The sequence below is a fragment of the Balaenoptera borealis genome, assembly GCF_965194805.1.
Source record: "Balaenoptera borealis genome assembly, chromosome: 10".
NCBI lineage: Eukaryota > Metazoa > Chordata > Mammalia > Artiodactyla > Balaenopteridae > Balaenoptera > Balaenoptera borealis.
In genome coordinates, this window is record NC_138874.1 from 58,565,299 (window position 1) to 58,586,748 (window position 21,450).

Consider the following 21,450-nt stretch of genomic DNA (forward strand, 5'->3'; position numbering starts at 1 on the left):
ACACAGCAGGAGGTGAGCAGCAGGAGAGCAAGCGAAGCTTCATCAGTATTTACAGCCACTCCCCATCACTCGCATTACCGCTGGAGCTCTGCCTCCTGTCAGCATTATGGCGAGTTGTATAATTATTTCATTATATATTACAATGTAATAGTAATTCAAGTAAAATGCACAATAAATGTAATGCGCTTGAATCATCCCTAAACCATCCCCCCCACCCCTCCCATCTGTGGAAAAATTGTCTTCCACAAAACTGGTCCCTGGTGCCAAAAAGGTTGGGGACCGCTGTCCTAGACCATCGCTCAACTGAGACTCGGGATAGAAGGAGAGAACACTAGCTGATAGAGATGACACTTCCTGTTTTGGGGGATCCTAAAGACTGGGTATTAACTCCCCTTGGTCACTTAAAAGCATATCCTATCATGACTGAAGCAATTCATTTTCATGGGTAGTTAGATTCTGGGAGCTCTGGTCTAGACCATGTTGCCCAAGAAATGATTCAATCATAATTCATCTAGATCAATGCTTCATCTTTAAAGCAGTAATTCATATCCCTTTACAACCCCACCTGTGACCCCTCTTCCCCCACCCCCCAACAGGTGTACTGATTTGATTCTTCCAAGTCCCTGGAAATGTACCACATTCCAGCACATAATAGTAGATAGGGGGGAGAGTTACCTGGGGGTCTATGGGGCTCCCCTGCCACGCTGGGCATCAAGACATCTGGGGACAGGAACTGTGGTTGGGATGGGTAGAGTTGGGGACCAAGGAGAAACACAGGAGGGTCATGGATGACAGGGAGGGAAGAGGAGCTGGAACAACGGTGCCCGGTTTCCAAAGGCTTTTTCCTCGCGTTTGATGAATCCTTATAATGAGACAAGACAAAAAAACATAGAGATGAGGATTAACACACAGCAGGATATGGTTGGGTAAACAGTGAGGAAAGCAGGGGGAGATGGAAGGAACTAGAGTACAAGCATTCCTTAATCTAGAGAGGGATCCAATTTACTTGTCACTCTCCCTATCAGCCCCTCTAGGAAACATCCTGACCACTATGAACTGGAGACACCAAACTACAGATTCTCTTCCCTTAATCTATCTTCCTCATAACCCTCACCTTCCCAAACCTAACATCAAGGTCTTTAGCAAACTCCTTAATGCTAATAGTAGAATTAGAGAGATTGTGATAGAAATTTAAAAATAGAGAAGAGGGGAATTCCCTGGTGGTCCAGGACTATGCCCTTTCACTGCCAAGGGTGCGGGTTCAATCCCTGGTCAGGGAACGAAGATCCCACAAGCTGTGCAGCATGGCCAAAAAAAAAAAAAAAGTAACAAAAGCCTCTAAAAAAATACATAATTAAAAATTTAAAAATTAAGAAATTAAAAATAGAGAAGAAATGAGAGAAATTCAGAAAGCCTGAGAGATTGAAAAAGAAAATTCTACACTCTCTCTAAATATTGGGAACTAATATATATCTCACTAAATGTACAATCAAAAACTCTCTATTCCATCTTTCCCATTACTGCTACACTCCACAGTCTCCACTTTGGTGCTGCCTGTCAAGTTTGTACCCATTGATGCTTATGACCTGCTCTATACTCCATTCAACATTCGCTTCTGTGGCAAAATCTCAGAAATATCCCCTTTAACATATGAAACACTAATATGTCCAAAATTGAACCAATATTCTTCCAAACTCCTCCTCCTGGTACCATATTTTCTTGTCACCTAGACTCAAATGTTGACACTGCCCTTGATTTTGCACTTTTCTTCCACAATTCCATTAGTTGCCTATGCCATGTAATGTCATTTCTACCTATATAGGTTTTATATTTAAACTCAATTGGACCACTGCAGCAGCCTCCAATTTAGTCTTCCTATCTCCAGCCCACTACCTCCTTAGTGTGGCCTGCAAGTTCCTATGTGATAGGGCAATGCTGATCTTTCTCACTTTATCTCCTACCATTCCTGTGCCTTTTACACTCTAACCTTCTTAATGTTCCTCAAACACACCAAGCTCATTCCACCTCAGGGCGTTTACACTCTGCGTTTCTGTTACCGGGAATGTTCTTCCCATGGCTTACACCTTCATGTCACTGAGGTCTCTGATCAAATGTTACTTTCTTAGAGCTGATTTCCCTCACTACTCTATCAAAAATAGCCCTGAGAATAACCACTATTACCTCTTTACTCCTTATCCTCTTCCTTTGTTTTATTCTTCTTTATCACACATTGTCTGGGGTTTACTTGTTTATTGTCTTTCTCTCCTAGTAGAATATATTTCTTTTCACTCCAGTATCCCCAGCACCTTGAACAGCTCCTGGAACATTACAGGCACTTAATAAATAATATATTAAATAAAATAATCTATATGCCAGTATATCTTATTTCCTTTACTAGATTGTAAGATATTTTGTGTTGTTCCATCAGTGTGTGCTCATAGCACCTAACAACAGCATGGCACATGGTAGGCATTTACCATATAGCATAAGGACCAGGTGCTAGTCTTCTCGGCATGTGACACAGCCATAGAAGAAAGAGACACCACTCTTCACTGGTTTCCCTTCTATCTCTCTGGTCTCTTTTACCAAGTCTCCTTTTGGGGTTCTTCAGAAGAACCACCTTAAATCTGATACTCTTCAGGGATATGTCCTGGTTCCTCTCCTCTTTTTGTAATACTCTTTTCCTCTTTTTAGTGGCTATGATTCTTGAATCTCAATTTCAAGTTTATATGTCTCACAACCAAAGGCCTACCAGATACCTATCTCCACTCAAGTTTAATATATCCAAAATTGCAGATATCTCTCCCCCCAAATATATTCCTGCTTCTCCTCCCTCAAATATTATCATTATCAACCCACAATTCCTAGATATTATCCTTGATTCTCCTTTCCCCATATCCAGGCAAGTAGGTACCAAACACATTAATTTTTACTTCCTAATTGGCTCTCCAGTATGTCCACTTCTATCCTCCCAAACTCCTTACTGTGGTTCATGATATGACCCTTGTTTATAGTCTTTCCAGTCTCACTTGTCAATACTCTCCATCCTTCCCTCACCAGACTCTAATCATGCCATACCAATGAGCTTCTTTTAACTCAGTTAATGTCTGCTTCAGGTGCCTTTATCTGCTACATTCTTTTTACTTCCTGCAGGAAGATTTCCCTGATTCTTCAAGCCTGGTTTAGATGTCCCCTCTATTATGCTTCCATAGCATTAAATCCTATCATATTATATTACAATTGTTTATTTATCTGTCTCCCCCAGTAGGCTGTAAAGTCATGAGAGCAGGGACTGTATCTAGATCACTCACCACCATTTCCCCAGCATCCGGCACAATACCTAGAACATAAGCTCAAAAGGCATTTGTTTAAAAGAATGAATCGGGACTTCCCTGGAGGTCCAGTGGTTTAGACTTCGCCTTCCAGTGCAGGGGTTGCGGGTTCAATCCCTGGCAGGGAGCTAAGATCCCACATGCCTCGTGACCAAAAAACCAAAACATAAAACAGAAGCAATTTTGTAACAAATTCAATAAAGACTTTAAAAAAATGGTCCACATCAAAAAAAAAAAAAGAACGAATCAATGAATAAATGAATGATACAGAAGTCAGGACAAAGGAAGCCAACTCTCCTAGGAAAATAACAATTCGCCATTAAAGGTATATGAGAACAAATATTGGGAAGAAAAGACCACCTTTTCCAAAAAGAATGTTCAGAGCTCTTTAGAAACTTATGAGCAATAAACTGGAAAAAATGACTACCTCTAGGGAAAGAAGTTGGATCTGAAGAACTGGTGGAAGAGACAGTTTTCTTTTTGTACCTTTTTATTTTTATGTCACATATTTAAGACCTGTTTTTTAGTATTTATCAAACTGACCTGGTGAGCATGCTTCAATGTACTGGTGCTTTGTATCCTGACCCCTACTGTAATAAAAATTCAACTTGCCTTGGGCAAGTGTGTGAAATTCTCAAGAGGCACGTTTTAGAAACCCAACCACTGAAACTATTTGAGTTTGCTGATCTCTGCGGACTTGGGTGTCCCTGTCCCTTTCACATACAGATTACTGCATTAATCCCATATGAAAAGCCCCAAGGATGAGGATTTTAAATCATTTTCCTTCTCTTGCTAATGTACATGCTTCATTTCAGCTTGAAAGCACACTGGACCCCACTCAGTCAGGTACTAGGATGGAGAAGAAAAGGCAAAAAAATACTCCATCCCATGTCTTCTCTTCTTCCTTTGATTAGTACAGTGGGTGCTGACCCAGTCAGCAGCAGTGGCTTCTCCGAGACTCCTCTTGAGGCTGCTAGTACTCTTCTCATCCTGGGGAAGCCTATAATACACCTTCCAGAACTGCTACAGAGAAGGGACATTCTTCTAGGCTCCAAGTAAATGCGTGTCAAGAAAATAATGACTATGTGTCCTCATTTTTGCTGAGTGCACATGGCTTTCCCCCAGATTACAACCTTCAGTTTCTCCTGCCCCTTCACCTGCAGTATATTTTTACCTAGCAAGAGAAAGAGGATGCTCTGAATAGATAGACCCTGATTCTACTTACAAAACTGTGGGAAGAGACTGGGACCTCCTCCCTCTCTGAGACAACGGTGCCACTGAGACTGCGTGAGATGCGCCGAAAGTTCTCTGCACCATACTGATCATCCTCCCCACACTCCCTGCTGGGGCCTCGGCAAGATGCAGCCTTCGAACACACAGACACACACAGGCAGACACATAACACCAGACCTGTGGTTTTCCCACAGACCCTGTCCCGAGGGATATGGGAGAGACTAGGGTAAGACTCACTAGTAGATATCTGAATTAGATGTATTTAAAAGGTAGTGGCCATGTGGCAATCTCCTCTCACTCAAAAGAAGCCCAATCTGGGACGAAGTGAGAGAGCAGCATTGACATATATACCCTACCAAATGCAAAATAGATAGCTAGTGGGAAGCAGCCGCATAGCACAGGGAGATCAGCTCAGTGCTTTGTGATCACCTAGAGGGGTGGGATAGGGCGGGTGGGAGGGAGATGCAAGAGGGAGGGGATATGGGGATATATGTATATGTAGAGCTGATTCACTGTTATACAGCAGAAACTAACACAACATTGTAAAGCAATTATACTCCAATAAAGATGTTAAAAAAAAGAAAAAAAAAAAAAAGGAGAAGAAGCCCAATCATAGACCTTCTTCTCTTCCAATAGCCCCACATTACCATGCTGCTGCTTTACCACCAATCCTACCACTCATATCTCTCCATAATTCTCTCCCAACACATCACCCCATGCCCAAAACTTTAGCACCTGAGGTGGCTACCTGAGAAGTAGACACTGTATTGGCTTCATGGAGACTGTGCTCCATTTCTGCTGTCGGGGTCTTTGAGAGATCAAGGCCAGGGGCTGAGCGCAACCTCCTCCCTACACCATCTGTAGAGCCTGAGGAGGAAAACATAATACAAGTTGAAAAGCCATCTCTTCTCCTGGAGTCTAAACTCAGCCTGGCAGCACAAAACTCAGGAATTCTTGTTTCATTAAATAACAAATATGCATCTCTGAATCCACTGGAGGATGGGCTCCTGGAATGTAGAAACAGGAGTTTCAGAATATGGATAGCTTCCTATAAGGCCATAAGGATCTCAGAACACAGGCCTTGAAGAACCTTGTTGAGAAAGGGCTCTGTGGACAGATAGCTGAATAGTAAATATAATCAGCTTTGCTTCTGTCAGCCTTGGGCCCAAGACTTATAATACATACAGAGGAAATTATCTGATATAGTGATTCTCTACAGCGTCTGTGATGACAAAGGAACTATTATCTCCAGTCTGGTTAGGAACTGAAAATTATCATAGTAATCACATATTAAACCGCCTCATTCTACAAAGCAGGAAAATGAGTTCCAGGATCTGACAAGTAGTAAGAAGTTTAACCAGGATTAAAACTCAAAGTCTCTGCATTTACACTTCCAGTTATATACTATGAGCAGGAGCTCTTCAGCAACATTTTGTATGTGCAGTGCTCTTTTATTGCCCCCATTAGCTTCTCTCTTTTCTTCACTTAAGTTCTAAACAAATTCTAAATGTTTATCTCCTCCTCAAAATCTTGCGAGACTATTAAGAGATGAGCTGCTCCAAGCTGGATATGTGACTCCCAAGGGGCTCGCCCCAATACAACTAACTAAGCCTTCCATTCTGAAAATGCACACATCCTTGACCTACATTTGATATATATATCTATTGCCAATTCATGTCTTGATTTGATATTTTGATTCTAATATGTGTCCCTGGCTAAAGCATGATATTGCTGATACTAGGCTAGAAGGCCAGTTTTTTCAATATTTCCTTGTGCTTAAATGCAGTGGTTCCAATACTACCTCAGATTCATCTAGAACTTTAAAAAAATACAGCTTTGTGTACCTCTCCGCAGACCTACTGAATCAGAATCTTTCCGGTTGGAGCCTGGGAATATTTATTTTTAAAAGGTTTCCACAAAAAGTGTGGGAGAATATCCTCAAACATTGTTGGAGGAAATGTGAAATGTTATAGTTTTCCTAAAAAGCAATCTAGAGATAACCATTAAGACTGAAAATATATTTACCCTCTTAACCAATAGTTCTACTCCTGGGAATAAGAAGCAAAAATATCTGTTTATTGCGGCCTTGTTCGTAGTGGCCAAGAACTAGAAATAAAGTAATGCCCATTTATAGCAGAATGGCTAAATACATTACAGTATCCTCAATATCAAATATTGTCCAGCCACTAAAAAGAATGAATTGAGTTAAACTAGATGACTTAGAGGAATTTTCATCAAGTATTGTTGAGTTAAAGGAAAAAAATCTGTAATATTATCCCCAAACAAAAAAACACTATATTTGTAGATCTATATAGGATTATATGAACAGAGAAATACAGAAAGATGCACATTAGATTACTGTCTGAGAAGGTGGTGGGGGATAAATGGTAGGGATTGATTTGAGGGAAGGAGAGAGAAACAAAAATTGTCTATAATAAAAACATCATGGGAACTTCCCTGGCTGTCTAGTTAAGAATCTGCCTTCCAATGAAGGGGACGTGGGTTCAACCCCTGGTCAGGGAACTAAGATCCCACATGCCATGAGGCAAGTAAGCCCATGCGCCATAACTACTGAGCATGCAGGCCACAACTAGAGGGCCCATGTGCCACAACTACTGAGCCCACATGCTCTGGAGCCTGCACGCTCTGGAGCCTGTGCACCACAACTAGAGAGAAGCCCGCCCAGCGCAGCAAGGGGCACGTGTGCCACAACGGAAGATTCTGCATGCCACAACTAAGACTTGACACAGTCAAAAATAAAATAAAATAAATAAATAAATATAAAACAACAAGAACAAAAATCATGTGTGCTATGATCCCATTTATATAAAATTATTCTGGGCTTCCCTGGTAGCGCAGTGGTTAAGAATCTGCCTGCCAATGCAGGGGACACAGGTTCGAGCCCTGGTCCAGGAAGATCCCACATGCCGCGGAACAACTAAGCCCGTGCACCACAACTACTGAGCCTGTGCTGCTCTAGAGCCCGTGAGCCACAACTACTGAGCCCGCGTGCCACAACTACTGAAGCCCATGTGCCTAGAGTCCATGCCCTGCAACAAGAGAAGTCACTGCAATGAGAAGCCCACACACCGCAACAAAGACTAGCCCCTGCTCGCTGCAACTAGAGAAAGCCTGTGCACAGCAACGAAGACCCAATGCAGCCAAAAATAAATAAAAATAAAAATAAATAAATTTATTTTAAAAAATAATAATAATAAAATTCTTCTTTTTAAAAAAAAACCCATTCTTCAGGTGACTATGATGGGCAGCCAGATTTAAGAATTACAGCTGTAATGGTTAGAATTTGGTGCTCCTCTAATCAAGTCAAATGTGATTCCTACCTAGACAAGAAGGTAGCCATTGGAACCTCCTGAAGAGAGTAGACACTGATTCCTTTAAAGATACTTAAACAGAGGTGGAGGTGGCCTTCTGTAAGGAGTACTGTTGAGGGGACTTCTCGATTTGATAGAATTAAGGTGACATCTACTCACTGATCAATAGTAACAAGAAGAAAGACTACCAGACGTTATGTACTTCTTGATATGATATAAGAAGTCTAAGTACTACCTATGAAATATTCTTATTTTTAAAAAGTAAACCTGATTTTAATCAAGAATCAAGCCTTCTAGCCCTAAGTACCAAGTTATAGGGAAAAAGAGGGCCTTAGGAGAACATGTTTTAAAAACAAAATGACAACAAAAAAATCTCTCCTAGAATATAATCTAAAACGTGGAAGACAAATGACCAAAGTTCTTCAACAAATAAATGGCAAGGGGAAAAGAGACAGGAATCTTACAGGCTTAAAAAAAGCCTTGAGACACATCAACAAAATGCAATGTGTGGATCTTGTTTGGATTCTGATTCGAAATAAACCAACTGTGAAAAGACATCGGTGGGACAATTGAAAAAAATTGAATACTGGCTAGTCACTGTATTATATTAAGAAATTATTGTTAATTTTTTAGGTATAATAATATTATAGTTCTGCCTTTTAAAAAAGAGTCTTTATTTCTTAGAGATACATTCCAAACTATTTATGGAGGAAATGATATAATGTCTGGGATTTGCTTTAAAATAATCCAGTGGGGAGGGAAAGTGGCAGGGGCCGGGGGAGGGGTCGCTAAATCAAAATCAGCCATCTGTTGATAATTGGCCAAGATAATCACCGTGGAAGTTAGTGATAAGAACAAGGGGGTGATTATAACATTTACTCTTTACTTTAGAATATATTTGAAGTTTTCCATAACAAAAAGTTATTTTTTATTTTTAAGATGATGTGTGAGCAACTTCAAAATACTATGAAATTTAGAATATAGGTCAAGGGCAGTGTTCACATAACTCTTTAGGAACTATAGTCATGTCAAAACTAATCTGGTTGCAAAATACCACATTCTATGTGATTCTATTTATATGAAATGTCCAAAATAGGTAATCTATAGGCAGAAAATAGATTAGAGGTTTACTGGGGAGTGAATACTAATGGGTACAGGATTTCTTTTGGGGGTGATGAAAAAACACTTTAACTGATTGTGGTAATGGAAGGACAACTCTGTCAATATCCTAAAAAACCATTGAATTGTACACTTTAAATAGGTGAATTGTCCAGTATATAAATTATATATCAATAAAGCTTTCTTTTTTTTAAAGCAATAAGTCATACAGAGAAAGACAAATACTGTATGATCACACTTACATGTGGAATCTTTAAAAAAGCCAAACTCATAGAAACAGAGAATGGAATGGTAGTTGCCAGGAGCCAGGGGGTGGGGGGAATATGGAGATGCTGATCAAAGGGTACACATTTCCAGTTATAAGATGAATAAGTTCTGAGGATCTAATGTATAGCATGGTGACTATAGTTAACAATATTGTATTACTATATACCTGAAAGTTGCTAAGACAGTAAATCTTAAATGTTCTCACCACAAAAAAAAGAAAGAAAGATATTGTAATTAGGTATGGTGATGGCTGTGTTAACTAACTTTACTGTGGTAATCATTTTGCAATATATACATGTATCAAACCATCACACTGTAGACCTGAAACTTCAATGTTATTTGTCAACTATATCAATAAAATTGGAGAAAAAAAGTAATTGGGTGCTTAATAAATGCTTTACAATAAGATAAAGGAAGACTCCCCTAAAGATATATTCTGTCATATATGGATCCTAATTGCATTTTCCTTCATCGTCTACTTCTTGATTTATTCCACTGATCTCTTCTTTATTCTGCCATGTCAGTTCTGAAAGACTCAATTTAAAAAAGAGACTCTAACCAAAATAAAGCCTAGTTTGGTTTGACAAGTTATTTTGAGGACTGATTCATTAACTGGATTTTTAAAATTAGTTTTTGTTCACTATTAAGTAAAAATTAATGGTTGGTAGGTACGCTTTCATACTGTTTTCAGAAGTATAATCTTCCTGAGTTTGCCAGTATGTATCAAGAGATTTTTTTAAGTTTATAACTTTCAACTAGTTATTACCCTTCTAAAAGTTTATCCTAAGGAGTTTATCAGAAATGTGGCCAAACTCTTAAGTAGAAAGATATTCATCACAGTGCTGTATTATCAAAAAATTTTAAGTAACCTAAATATTCAACCACAGTAGAATGGTTGAATATATTATGGTGTATTCATATGCAGCATATTATAGTCATTAAAAGTAGTTTTTTCCAAAGGGAAAATGCTTATGGATTAATTTAAGATATCATGGGACTAAACTATATACATATATTATAATCCAGCTTTTTGTAAAAACAAAACAAATAAATATATAGTATATATGCATAAAAAACAAAACCAGAAGCAACATGGATGGACCTAGAGATTATTATATTAAGTGAAGTAAGTCACAGAAAGACAAATATAATATGATATCACTTATATGTGGAATCTAAAAAAATGACACAAATGAACTTATTTACAAAACAGAAATACTATAGACTCACAGACATAGAAAACAAACTTATGGTTACCCAAGGGGAAAGAGGGGGAGGGATAAAATGGGTGTTTGGGATTAACATATACACACTACTATATATAAAATAGATAAACAACAAGGACCTTCTACATGGCACAGGGAACTATATTCAATATTTTGTAATAACCTATGATGGAAAAAAATCTGAAAAAGAATATATATATATATATATATATATATATACACACACACACACGCATATATATATGTATATATATATATATATATGAACTAAATCACTTTGCTGTACACCTGAAACTAACACAACTTGGTAAATCAACTATACTTCAATTTTAAAAAAAAGCATGTCACTACACTATTGATACTATGTATAAAATAGATAACTAATGAGAACGTATTGTATAGCACAGGGAATTCTACTTAGTGCACTGTGATGACCTGAATGGGAGGGAAGTCCGGAAGGGAGGGGATATATGTATATGTATGGCTGATTCATTTTGCTGTACAGCAGAAACTAATACAACATTGTAAAGCAACTATACTCCAATAAAAATTAATTAGAAAAAAAAAGTAAACTAGGGGAAATTTAGAAAAAAAAAAAGTATGTCAACCAGGGGTGGGGGCCGGCAACCCAAAGCCAGAAGTAAACTCATGAAACTACTGCCGGGGTTATCAATGATTTTTGTTACTTTATATATTTTCAAAACCATCTACAATAAAAAATGTTGCTATGTGGGGTAACATAAGGTTTGTTTTGTTTTGTTTGTAATATAATGTTTGACATTCAATTGGTTAGTTCAGTTTTAATTGCAATATATTTTTTATATGTGTTTATGATTCTTAAAATACTTGACATTTGTATATTCTTTCTCCCTTATATTAGAGAGGAAGCTAATTGAGGCAAACTCCAACTTTTCCTCATTCTTTGTAATCTTCCCAAACTGCCCTGTCCTATGTATTAATACCTAAGGAGCACTTAATAAATGTTATTGCAAAGTTTACACTAGAGTGGAGATCCTAAAAAACATATCTTAATATTAAATCTTATATTTATATGATATCCCCCACTCTGATGCTCCTGGGAATATAGCAGATTTTCAATAACCACTTATTTGGCTATAATTAAATGTTGGTTGGCTGCATGCAAAGAACTATACCACCTAAACTGAAGATAAATTTCTCTGAGTTTAATTTTACAGAATCATACATATCATTTAAAGAGTTGGAAGGTATCTTTAAAAAAAAAAATCATTGAACCAATTCTCTCATCTTATAGGTAAAAACTTGGATATTAAATGACTTGTCCAAATTTTTACTGACAGTTAATGATGGAGACACAACAATAGTTCAGGCTTTGGAGTTCTTAAGTACATCAATCTTAAGTTATAAATATCCTTCATGTCTTCAGTTTACAGAACTAATTCTGTGCTGTGCATTTAACATTAGACTTCACTCTTCACACAATATAACCTCACAAAGAGTCGGTGAACAGGTACCCTACAAGCATACCACCTTGAAAATTCTAAACCTGGTAGTTCCTGAACGGATCAGGGAAGGTCTTGATATTGCTGGTTCAGTACGATCTGGATATGCCACACTGGAGACGTGGCTCAATGTGAACATCCTCACTGCAAGTTGGAGCTTGTTCCTAAGCCATAGAAGAATGACTTTTCCTCTCAGCCTCCCATACCTCATGCTGAGTCACTCTCAAAGGCCTAGGAACCACTCCTTAGCATTCATACTACAGCAGCCCTGGGCAAATACTCACTGGTCTCTTTAGAAGGAGGGAACTAGCGTGTGAGTGATGATTCTGCCCCCATTCTCCACTCTAGAATGTCTAGAATGTCTAGAATGTCAGAAAAATGTCTAGCCCTTGTCATGAAGTCTTTATGAATAAAGTCAGAAGTTCTACTGCCGCCTCCTAAGCGGAGGATATTATTTACATAGAACACCATCCCCCTTCTGATCTTATGTTCCTGCCTTCAGCTTTTCTATGCCTCCCACACCCCCTGCCCCTGGTTGCATTCTTACCTGTTTGGCTCAGTGGGTTCCAGGCCACTTCCTGCTGCCCCCATCCAGAAGAGCCAGATTGAGAAACCTGAAGACTGGCCTGGTAGAGAGACTCCAATTCTGAGGTCTCCTGCTCTGTGTCTAGGTTCCAATGTGGATGCAAAAGGATGTGGTTTCTTTCTGGATAGGTTACACAGGCATGGGAATCAGGAGGGGAGGACTTCATTCCTGGCCCAGGGACCCCAAGCTGAGAATCACAAAGCCTTGTAACATTCACCCAGGAATCCAAAGGCAAGGAAGTCCCCAAGTCGACACTGCTGCCCAGCTCCTTAGGCCTAGCATCTCTCACTTGAGACGGTTTCCCATGGTAAATACCTGACTCTGCCAACCTGGACTGTCCTCCCCTAGAAGTTTCACCATTAGGCAGCCCAGAGTTCATGGCAAGAGAAGGATGATCAGCAGGCTCTCCCCAGGAAGGCAGTCTGTTCCTACCATCCACCGAGGGCTGTTGTTTTGCCCAAGGCCAATGACCTTTCCCTTGACCCTGTGGGAAAGGAGGCTTTGAGTCAGAAAGGGAAGAGTCCTTCCTTCGACTGTTTGGCAAACTTCTATCCTGGGAACCTGTACCATCCCTTGTGGAGGTGCCCTGCATCCTCTGGAACTGCTCTGCCAGAGAGCGGACAAGCCCCTTTGTGGTAGGAAACTCTGGCCTATAGGGCTCCTCGCTGCCTCCGTCCACTTTTGAAGTCAATGAAGTTTTGAGGCTTTGGGTTTGGAGGCATTGGTTAGTTTTCTGTAAGGTATTAGGAGAGTGAAGCACAGATGAGGAAGGAGCAGGCATTATGGGGTGGCAGGCCCTGTACAGAGAAAGGCTGGGCTGAGCTGATGAACTTGAAGGACCACAGCCTAGGCTGTGTGCATCTCCTCTCTCCGAGGTGGTTGTTCCAGTTGGCTGTAGTAGCCAAGGCATCACCTGGGATGAGTCAGCAGGATCCCTCTTTTCTTGGAATAGCTGTTCTTGATCAGTGCCTCTTCCTTCTTGTTGGGGGAACCTGGTACAGCTGCTGTTGTCCCCCCTGTAGCTTTGCAGCTCACCCTCTGGTTTCCAACCATGATGAGAATTCTTCTCAGTTCTCCCTGGTGTTTTATGTAAGCCCTGCCTGTGGAACACAGAGGGGTCAATGCTGTCCACCTCAACAGAAGTAAGAAGGTTCGAGGCAGACCCACCGGAGGAATTGTGCTGTGGAGCAGACAGGGCAGATGACTCTGGGAATAATGGCGAGTGTGACTCATGGCAGGAAGCGGGTGAGTGGATGAAAGAACTGGCCCCAAACTCTGTATTCATGTAGGGTTCCAGTTGGGCCTCCTGGCTTAACAATACTTGGAGCGGGATAGGCTGTTCACTGAAATAAATAGAGAGAGCCAGTCATAAGCTGTCTTAATTGACAAGATCACTTACAAAAATAACTGTTCATTTGGTTCCCATTTCTAGCTATTCACAGAGGTAATGGTGAAAATAAATGGAAAGACAAGCATAAGTAGAGTCAACAGATCAGAGGTTCACAAGAGAAGGCACATAGTCAGCTCACACCTAAGTAACAGGTAATATTAATTCTCTTTATTAAATACCCTCATCAAAGTTGCCCACAGTAATAGTAAGTAAAGCTCTTGCTAATATTCTTCATTCCCTGTAAAGTCCCATTCCAATCATATTCTACTTACAAATTCAAAAACAAAAATTGCTCATCCCATATGCAAATAACAGTAGAAGGTAAGCAAAGCCTAGAAACCACTCATCCCTAGGGTCCTGAGAGGCAGATCAGCCAAAAGAACCAGAAGGCCACATTTACGGAGTACAGGATGATTTGGGCTCCTGGGATTAATATAAAAATCAACCATTTCAAGTGTATTTTTATAATCTGGATTTGGTTGTATTTATTTACTGAGATATTTCCCCAAAGTAATGTGCTGTGACTCTCTTGAGATTTGGGAGTGGAAGTAGGGATTAACCGCAGTTAGTTGATTTCTTACTAATTGTTTTGTATTTCTGACCTAAAGAACTCCGGGCTAGAAGCCCTTAGATAAAACCTCAATCACTCACATACATCTAATGGCAGAAGTTTTCTGAAAAGAGTTTAGCTGCCTAAATTGCTTATAATCAAAACACATCTCTGATCAGATTCTCAAATTAGCATTCAGCGAGTGGGGTAAACAATAGGAGAAAAGAAGAAAGAGGAAGATCCTAGCTATGAGCATTAGATTTGAATGATAATACACTATAAACTTTTGTGGGCATAGTCGTTCAATCACCCTTACAACATTTTGAAGAATATGATATTACTTATAAGGAAAGCCGAATGGAGTCAAACAGACCTGGATTTGAATTCCATGCTTCTACCACTTACTAGCTGAGTAATCCTGGGTACCTTACTTATCTCATCCTCTCTGAGTCTGAGTTTTCTTATTTATAAACCATTGCTAAATAGTAATCCCTGTCTCCTAAGGTTATTGTGAGAATTAGATAAAATAAAACATAAAAGTGTTCAGCTTAGTGCCTGAGCAAATATTAAAAAAATGTTAGCTTCTTTTATAATGTTTATAGTCTGAAAACTACTCAGGCTTGTTAACAGCCAAAATTAATTCTTACTTAAATCTATCTATTCTCAGTAACAGCCAATTTCAAGGGCTAAAATGGGGAAACTACACCAATGGCCATGGGGACTTTTTTCCTACTCCTGACCATAGGGAAGCAAAACAAAGGGAATCTTTGTGTCTCCTCTCAACGGATCAATCAGAGCAAGGAAGACTGCTTTCTCTGCTTCCTTGACGGACAGGAAGCACTGAAATCCCAAAATAAATCACACGGTTTCTACTGCAAAGTGAAATGTAACTCAGATTGCCATGTCTAAGACCATAATAGGTACAAATTTAATAATCATGTTATTACACAAGTCCAGAGACTAACTCACCCACAGGAAATATAGACAAGTGGTCTATTTATTATGCTATACTTTCGGCATCTTTCTAAGAACTATTAAAAGGACCAGCAGTGGGATGAGCTTTTCATTGTATGTCTGACCTGAGAGAAGAAATCTTTTCAGAGGACTCTTCTCTCTCCCCTGGAGTCGCCAAGACAATGAGAGCTGGCTATGGAGCACCCATGGTCACTTTCTCCCCTGGCGTCCATAAACTACAATGGTTCCCAGGCACTACCTTGTTGGCTGAGGGAGGGCTCCCCTCTGTGAGGGGAGGCAGGCTGAGGGCTGCGACGGCGGCTGAGATGGTTGCTGCTGCTGCATGCGATCCTGCAGGCTCCGTGCTTTTCGAATACTGATTTGCAGCTTCTTATCGACTAGGGCTCTGCTGTGCGTGCTAGAGTTGGCACCATGCAGGGCAAGTCTTAGTTTAGCTAAAATGCAAAAGAAAATATAGCAGAAACAGAACACAAAAATACAAACAAAAATAAAAAGAATAAAATTCAACCAAAAATGAGCAAAGATATGCAGTAAAACTCAAAATATGCAGCAGGAATACAAGGCGTGGACCATGCATGTGCTGTCCAGGGCACAGAGCTGCCTCTGGCTATAAGGAACATTCATGGAAGCCATGGAGGCCAAACAGGTTAATTCAAATTTAAAAAACAAACAAAAAACTAAACTAAAATGAGTCAGGAAGATAAACTGGTGCTTCCATCTTAGACGTTGCCACTCTCATTGTCCTTTGCAACTGACCTGTCCGACTCTGGTCTCCATTCTCTGCTCCCATCTCCCCCTTCCCGATGGCCAACAGCAGAAATAAGATCCAAACCTGCATCTGTCTTTATAGAACACAGTTTCTTGTGGGTCACATTAAAGAACCAGATACAAATTCTAAGCCTTAGTCCCTTGCTGTAACCTTAGGGTGCAGCATAGCAGGAAGGCAGGGGAGAAACATAAAAAATCAAATATGCAATACAAAGTCACAGGCCTGGGAAGTCACAGCCAATTTATTCATTTCCTCTGCCCTAAGCTCCACCTCACTAGTCAGTAACTAGAGAAAAAGCAGACTAACCTCACATCTGAGATCTAACTTTATTTTGGGATTAGAAGGTAGGTCTGGCTGGATAGTTCATTTGTAGACTCCTGCTGAGGCTTTTTCAGTAAATATCCATAGGCCACAGTGACAGCACCTAGCACATTTAGAAATCTGAAGGGCAAAAGATAGTTAAAGTGCCTCAGTTTGGGGGAGTGAGAGTGAGGAGACTTAAAAGCTGTTTTTATCCTATCTGAGTGACGACACTAATAATACCTATTGTGAAGTTAGTCAAAAGTGCCATAGCCATAGCGGTTAAAGTTACTTACAGATAGCTTCGTTACAGAGAGCCAAAGCGGCAGCACAGTCTCCCTTCTGTTCCAGATGCAGCGACTCTTCAAACACTGAATCTGCCTCTTGTAGGGACCTCTCAAAGCCGTCACTCCTCCCTGAAAGGGCCAGCACTTTTCATTTTCATAACAATCTGTTCCAACTTTTCCTATGTGCTGTTTTTTCCCTTCAGAGCACATAGATCCTTGCTGCTGAGCCTCTGGTCCACCCTTACTCCAACTGACCATTACTATTAAGAATTCTCTGAAACACGTAGGACATCCATTTTTGCCTTAGCTGCGACCTTACCAAAGCCATGAAAGAGGGGGATGTCATTGTCCACCACATATTCCAACTCCAAGACCTCTTAGGGAGGCCCTCAAGGAAAGAACAACAAAGTACTGTCTATAATAGAAGGGTGGGTTCTTATGCCTGGAACTGACGTGCTTCTCCACAGTGCAACAAGATACATCTTGGCAACCTGTGTTCAACGCTCCAGATCTCCACCGAGACCTCCACTGCTGTGTTAAGGCAAAAGTGGCTTCAGTACTCTGTGAAAAGCCATCTGTAACACTTCTTTCCTACATTAATTCATAGTTTTCTCTGTACCACCTGCACCTGGAAAATCAATACCCTTCTTGGGCACAGGTGTTCTACAGTTCCTAACTTCAATGTATCTACCAGGCCAGAGGAAATGCCCTTGTTCTTGGTTTGCACACACATACCTTTCATCAGCACTGCTAAGTATTTACTTCTATCATGCCCTTGCTCACCAAACCTACTGTAAAAAAGTCACCTTCCCTTGCAGTGAGCATAAGATGTTTCTTCCTCCCCTGAAAGTGAATGTGTGCCAAACCAGGTGCAGGAGAGTCTAGGGACAGTGCCACATGAAAAGCAAGAAAGTACTGTAAGGGCAAATTTTGTAAAAGAATTCTCAAGTTTATGTATCCCCTTGCCTTTTACTCACTCATAACCATAAATTAGTAGTAAGCTATAACCCAAGTTCACCTACAATGGGATTAATGGTGAGTTTTCACAAGCTCACAGGAAAAAAAAAAATCATTTCTCCCATAATGTACCCATCCTCCATTAACCTCCAGCTGGACATGGTAAGAAAAGCTCTTCCATACCCCTAACATTCACTCCCTAATTCACCAATAGCTTCGGAGAACAATGAGAAGGAAGTAGAAGTAACAAGTTGGTTCTGAAGAACTTGACATTTGGGTTCTACTCCACTGCTAGAGGTATGGTCCCTGGGGTGGTGGGTACTCAGGCCTGAAGTTTTCTCATTATATCTGAAATCAATTGAATCTATACAACCTTTATAATCAGAGGTGGTGGCTAGAGCAATTAAAACAAAAAAAGTTCTGTACAGAGATATATAGGCAAACTATAGTTGGTCAATGATTGTACCAAATTTTTGTTTTGGTTTGTTTTTTGGTTTGTTTTTTTTTTTTGTACTAAATTTTAATTCTTATCCTCCAGAATCTTAGCACTCCATTCCTTGCTCTAAAACAAAGTGTATGGAGAACTGACAATGAAATACAGCCAGAGGGATCCACTCTCAACTCTAAGGTACTAACCCAACTGACAGAGCGGAGAGAAAGGCAAGGGAGGAAGATGACAAGACCCCTCTTTCAGAAGCAGTATAAACCTGAGACACCAATGTGATATAGCTTAAGGACAAAAAGGAAGAAAAAACTATCGAAACATAGGGACATCTAAGAAATTAGGAATGGTAAACTGATTTGGAGACAAATACAATGCCTTGGAAAGTATAAAGCAACAATTGCCTTAAATCAAAAGACAGTAGGATTAGAAGAGAAAAGTAGCCCCCAAATAAGCCCAGGAAGTTCTTCTAAGTGTTGATAAGAAGAAAGAAGTGATCAAAAGAAAGCAGCCACCCAAAACAGCATCGGCTCCTATTCTTTACACTACTTTAGCACAATTTGTTGCATCTGGAGGTTCCGAATAATAAATTCATTTCATAGAAAAACAGAGATATAGGTTTCAGGACCTATTTAAAATAGATACCTCAGCCTTTTTGAACTCTTATTTTGAAGGCTAGTCTCTGCTGGTACAAAGTGATGTCCTAAAGCAATTGAAGGAAAAAAAAGTAACTAATGTGGGGCAGCTGGAGAAGCTGAAATAAAGTCCATGAAAATCGTGTGAGATTGGGATATGAATCATCAGAGGATCAAAAGGAAATCAGGCTCTGTGTTCTTAGAATCTGTTTGGTAGATCCACTTCCCTGAAGCTCCAGGTAGGAAATCTCAAGGGCATATTTCTGCTGAGCGAGAAGAATTCCCCTCACTGTCAGTGTGGCTCACTCACTACCTTTTTCTGCTGTTTCTGAATTGTGAGTAGTTTAATTTACACCTTATATAGCTGTTCATCAGAAATATTTTTCATGAACAATATACTATCTCTAATCTACAAGCTTTTAATAAATGGGCCCCAAATCAGTGCCTGTCTCTAACCAATAGGCCTGTCACCTCCTACTTTAACTAGCTCTCACTGAAATAGCTGAATTAAGATAAAATATAACTTGGCTAAAGAGAAGACAGAATTTATGAGCTTGAATACTTTTTTCCTCCCAGCTTTCTCTGTTCCCATCACCCACAACCTAATGCTCACAACAATTACCCTGATTCTGCAGTTCATCTAAGTCCATGAAGCGGCTGGGATGAGGGTTAAACCCTTTAGCTGCCTCTAATTCCTTCTCTCGTTTCCTTTGAAGTTCCTGTTCCTGCGCCCTTCTGGCCACCTCTTCCTGTAATTCATCCAGTTCAGTTTTGGAAGATATCTCCCCACCTGGAATACAAGCAAGGGAGAAGAGAAGTCGCCACATTTCCATAACCAAGACTAAGCACTTGCTGTATTTATAGCCACCACACTGCTTTTCCTTTGGAACTCTTGGCTTCAGTTTGGAGTTCATATTTGCATAGTGCTTTCCATTTCAGATTCAGGATGATACCTAGGCCATGAATAATAATAATATTTATTGGGTGCTTTATAACAACAAAAACAACATGACAACTAACATTTGTTCGGTATTTACTACGTGACAGGCATAGCTGTAAACACTTTTACATATATTATTTAATTCTCACAATAATATATGAGGTAGGGCTTCCCTGGTGGAGCAGTGGTTGAGAATCTGCCTGCCAATGCAGGGGACACGGGTTTGAGCCCTGGTCTGGGAGGATCCCACATGCCGCGGAGCAACTAGGCCCGTGAGCCACAACTACTGAGCCTGCGCGTCTGGAGCCTGTGCTCCGCAACAAGAGGGGCTGCGACAGTGAGAGCCCCACGCACCGCGATGAAGAGTGGCCCCCGCTCGCTGCAACTAGAGAAAGCCCTCGCACAGAAACGAAGACCCAACACAGCCAAAAATAAATAAATAAATAAATAAATAAAATTAAAAATAAAAATAATAATATATGAGGTAGATACTATTATTGCCCACATTTTAAGAATGAAGAAACTGAGTCACAAAGATGATAAATAACTTACCCAAGGTAACAAAAATGGCAAATGGTAAAGCTGAATTAAAGTCAAATAGGTTAAATTCATAATCCGTGCTTTTAACTATTAGAGAGCATTCTCTACCACGTGCTACCAGTGACTCACCAGGAAGCTTCAAACAAGTCAATTTCTCCCTCTTAATTTCCACCACCTTTTTAATGAGTTTGGAAAATACTGATAGTAAAAATTTAATTTTTTCAATTTTTCACAGATGGAACCAAACACATCTAAAAGGATGTCCATGATATATTAAGTGAAAAATCAAGTGACAGAATAATATCTATAGTATGACTTCTTTTTATTTATTTTTAAATGCTAGTAATAAACTTATCTATGGACAACTAGGGCGTCTGCCAGATGCTGGTGGGGGACCTCGATGCCCAAGGAGACAGGAGGAACCCCCAAGCGACCTGGTAGGACGTTGGGGGGCTAAGGGGGAGGAGAAGTGGAGGTAGGACAGGACCTGCGCCCCCAAGGGGTGGCTGGGAGCAGGGAGGGGTTCCCATGCCTGGAGGGAGCCTCGGGGGCTCGGATCAGGGGGAGCACGCCTGGTGTTTCCCCTGCCCAATTGGCCCGGGAAACCTGCCCAGCTCTCAGGCCCGGTCCTATGCCCTCAAGAGGCCCCCTCTACTACATTGGTTCTGGGGGCATAGGAGGGAGGCTGGAGGAGAACAGGAGAGGCAGGCGGGATGAAGGGGCCCTCCAGGACGGAGGAACAGGAAAGTCACAGAGGGAGTGTGCCCTGCCCACTTGGGCTGGGAAGCCTGCTGGGCTCACAGGCTGGGTCCCCCGCCCCCCAAGAACAGAGGCATGCCTGGACCCCTTCTGTTGCGTAGAGCCTAAGCCCCACCCCGCCCATGGCCCTTTCCAGCCCTGTGCGTCCTAAGCATAGGCCCCACCCACCACCTAAACCCCACCTGTGCCTAAGCCCCGCCCCCACAGCCAAGGCCTTTTCCGCCTTTTTTTTTCTCTTTTCCCCTCCTCTTTTTTACTATTGTGGTTCTGTTTTACCTTCCGGTTGTTGTTTCATATTTATTTTTATTTTTATTTTCTTTCTAACATATC

The 21,450-nt window shown here is 40.6% G+C and overlaps 1 protein-coding gene across 24 annotated transcripts in view; it reads right to left on the reverse strand.

Moving 5' to 3' along the window:
- USP54 (ubiquitin specific peptidase 54) overlaps window positions 1-21,450 on the reverse strand; it is a 149,884-nt gene that overhangs the window by 2,689 nt on the left and 125,745 nt on the right. For 11 of the 24 annotated variants that reach the window (XM_082406819.1, XM_082406834.1, XM_082406836.1 and 8 more), the window contains 7 exons: window positions 19,504-19,671; window positions 16,857-16,976; window positions 15,730-15,925; window positions 12,538-13,919; window positions 5,314-5,432; window positions 4,558-4,698; window positions 676-862 (listed from right to left, as the gene is read on the reverse strand). In XM_082406819.1, coding sequence (XP_082262945.1) covers window positions 676-862; window positions 4,558-4,698; window positions 5,314-5,432; window positions 12,538-13,919; window positions 15,730-15,925; window positions 16,857-16,976; window positions 19,504-19,671 — 2,313 coding nt within the window. The other 13 variants (XM_082406818.1, XM_082406822.1, XM_082406835.1 and 10 more) reach the window with 9 other exon arrangements.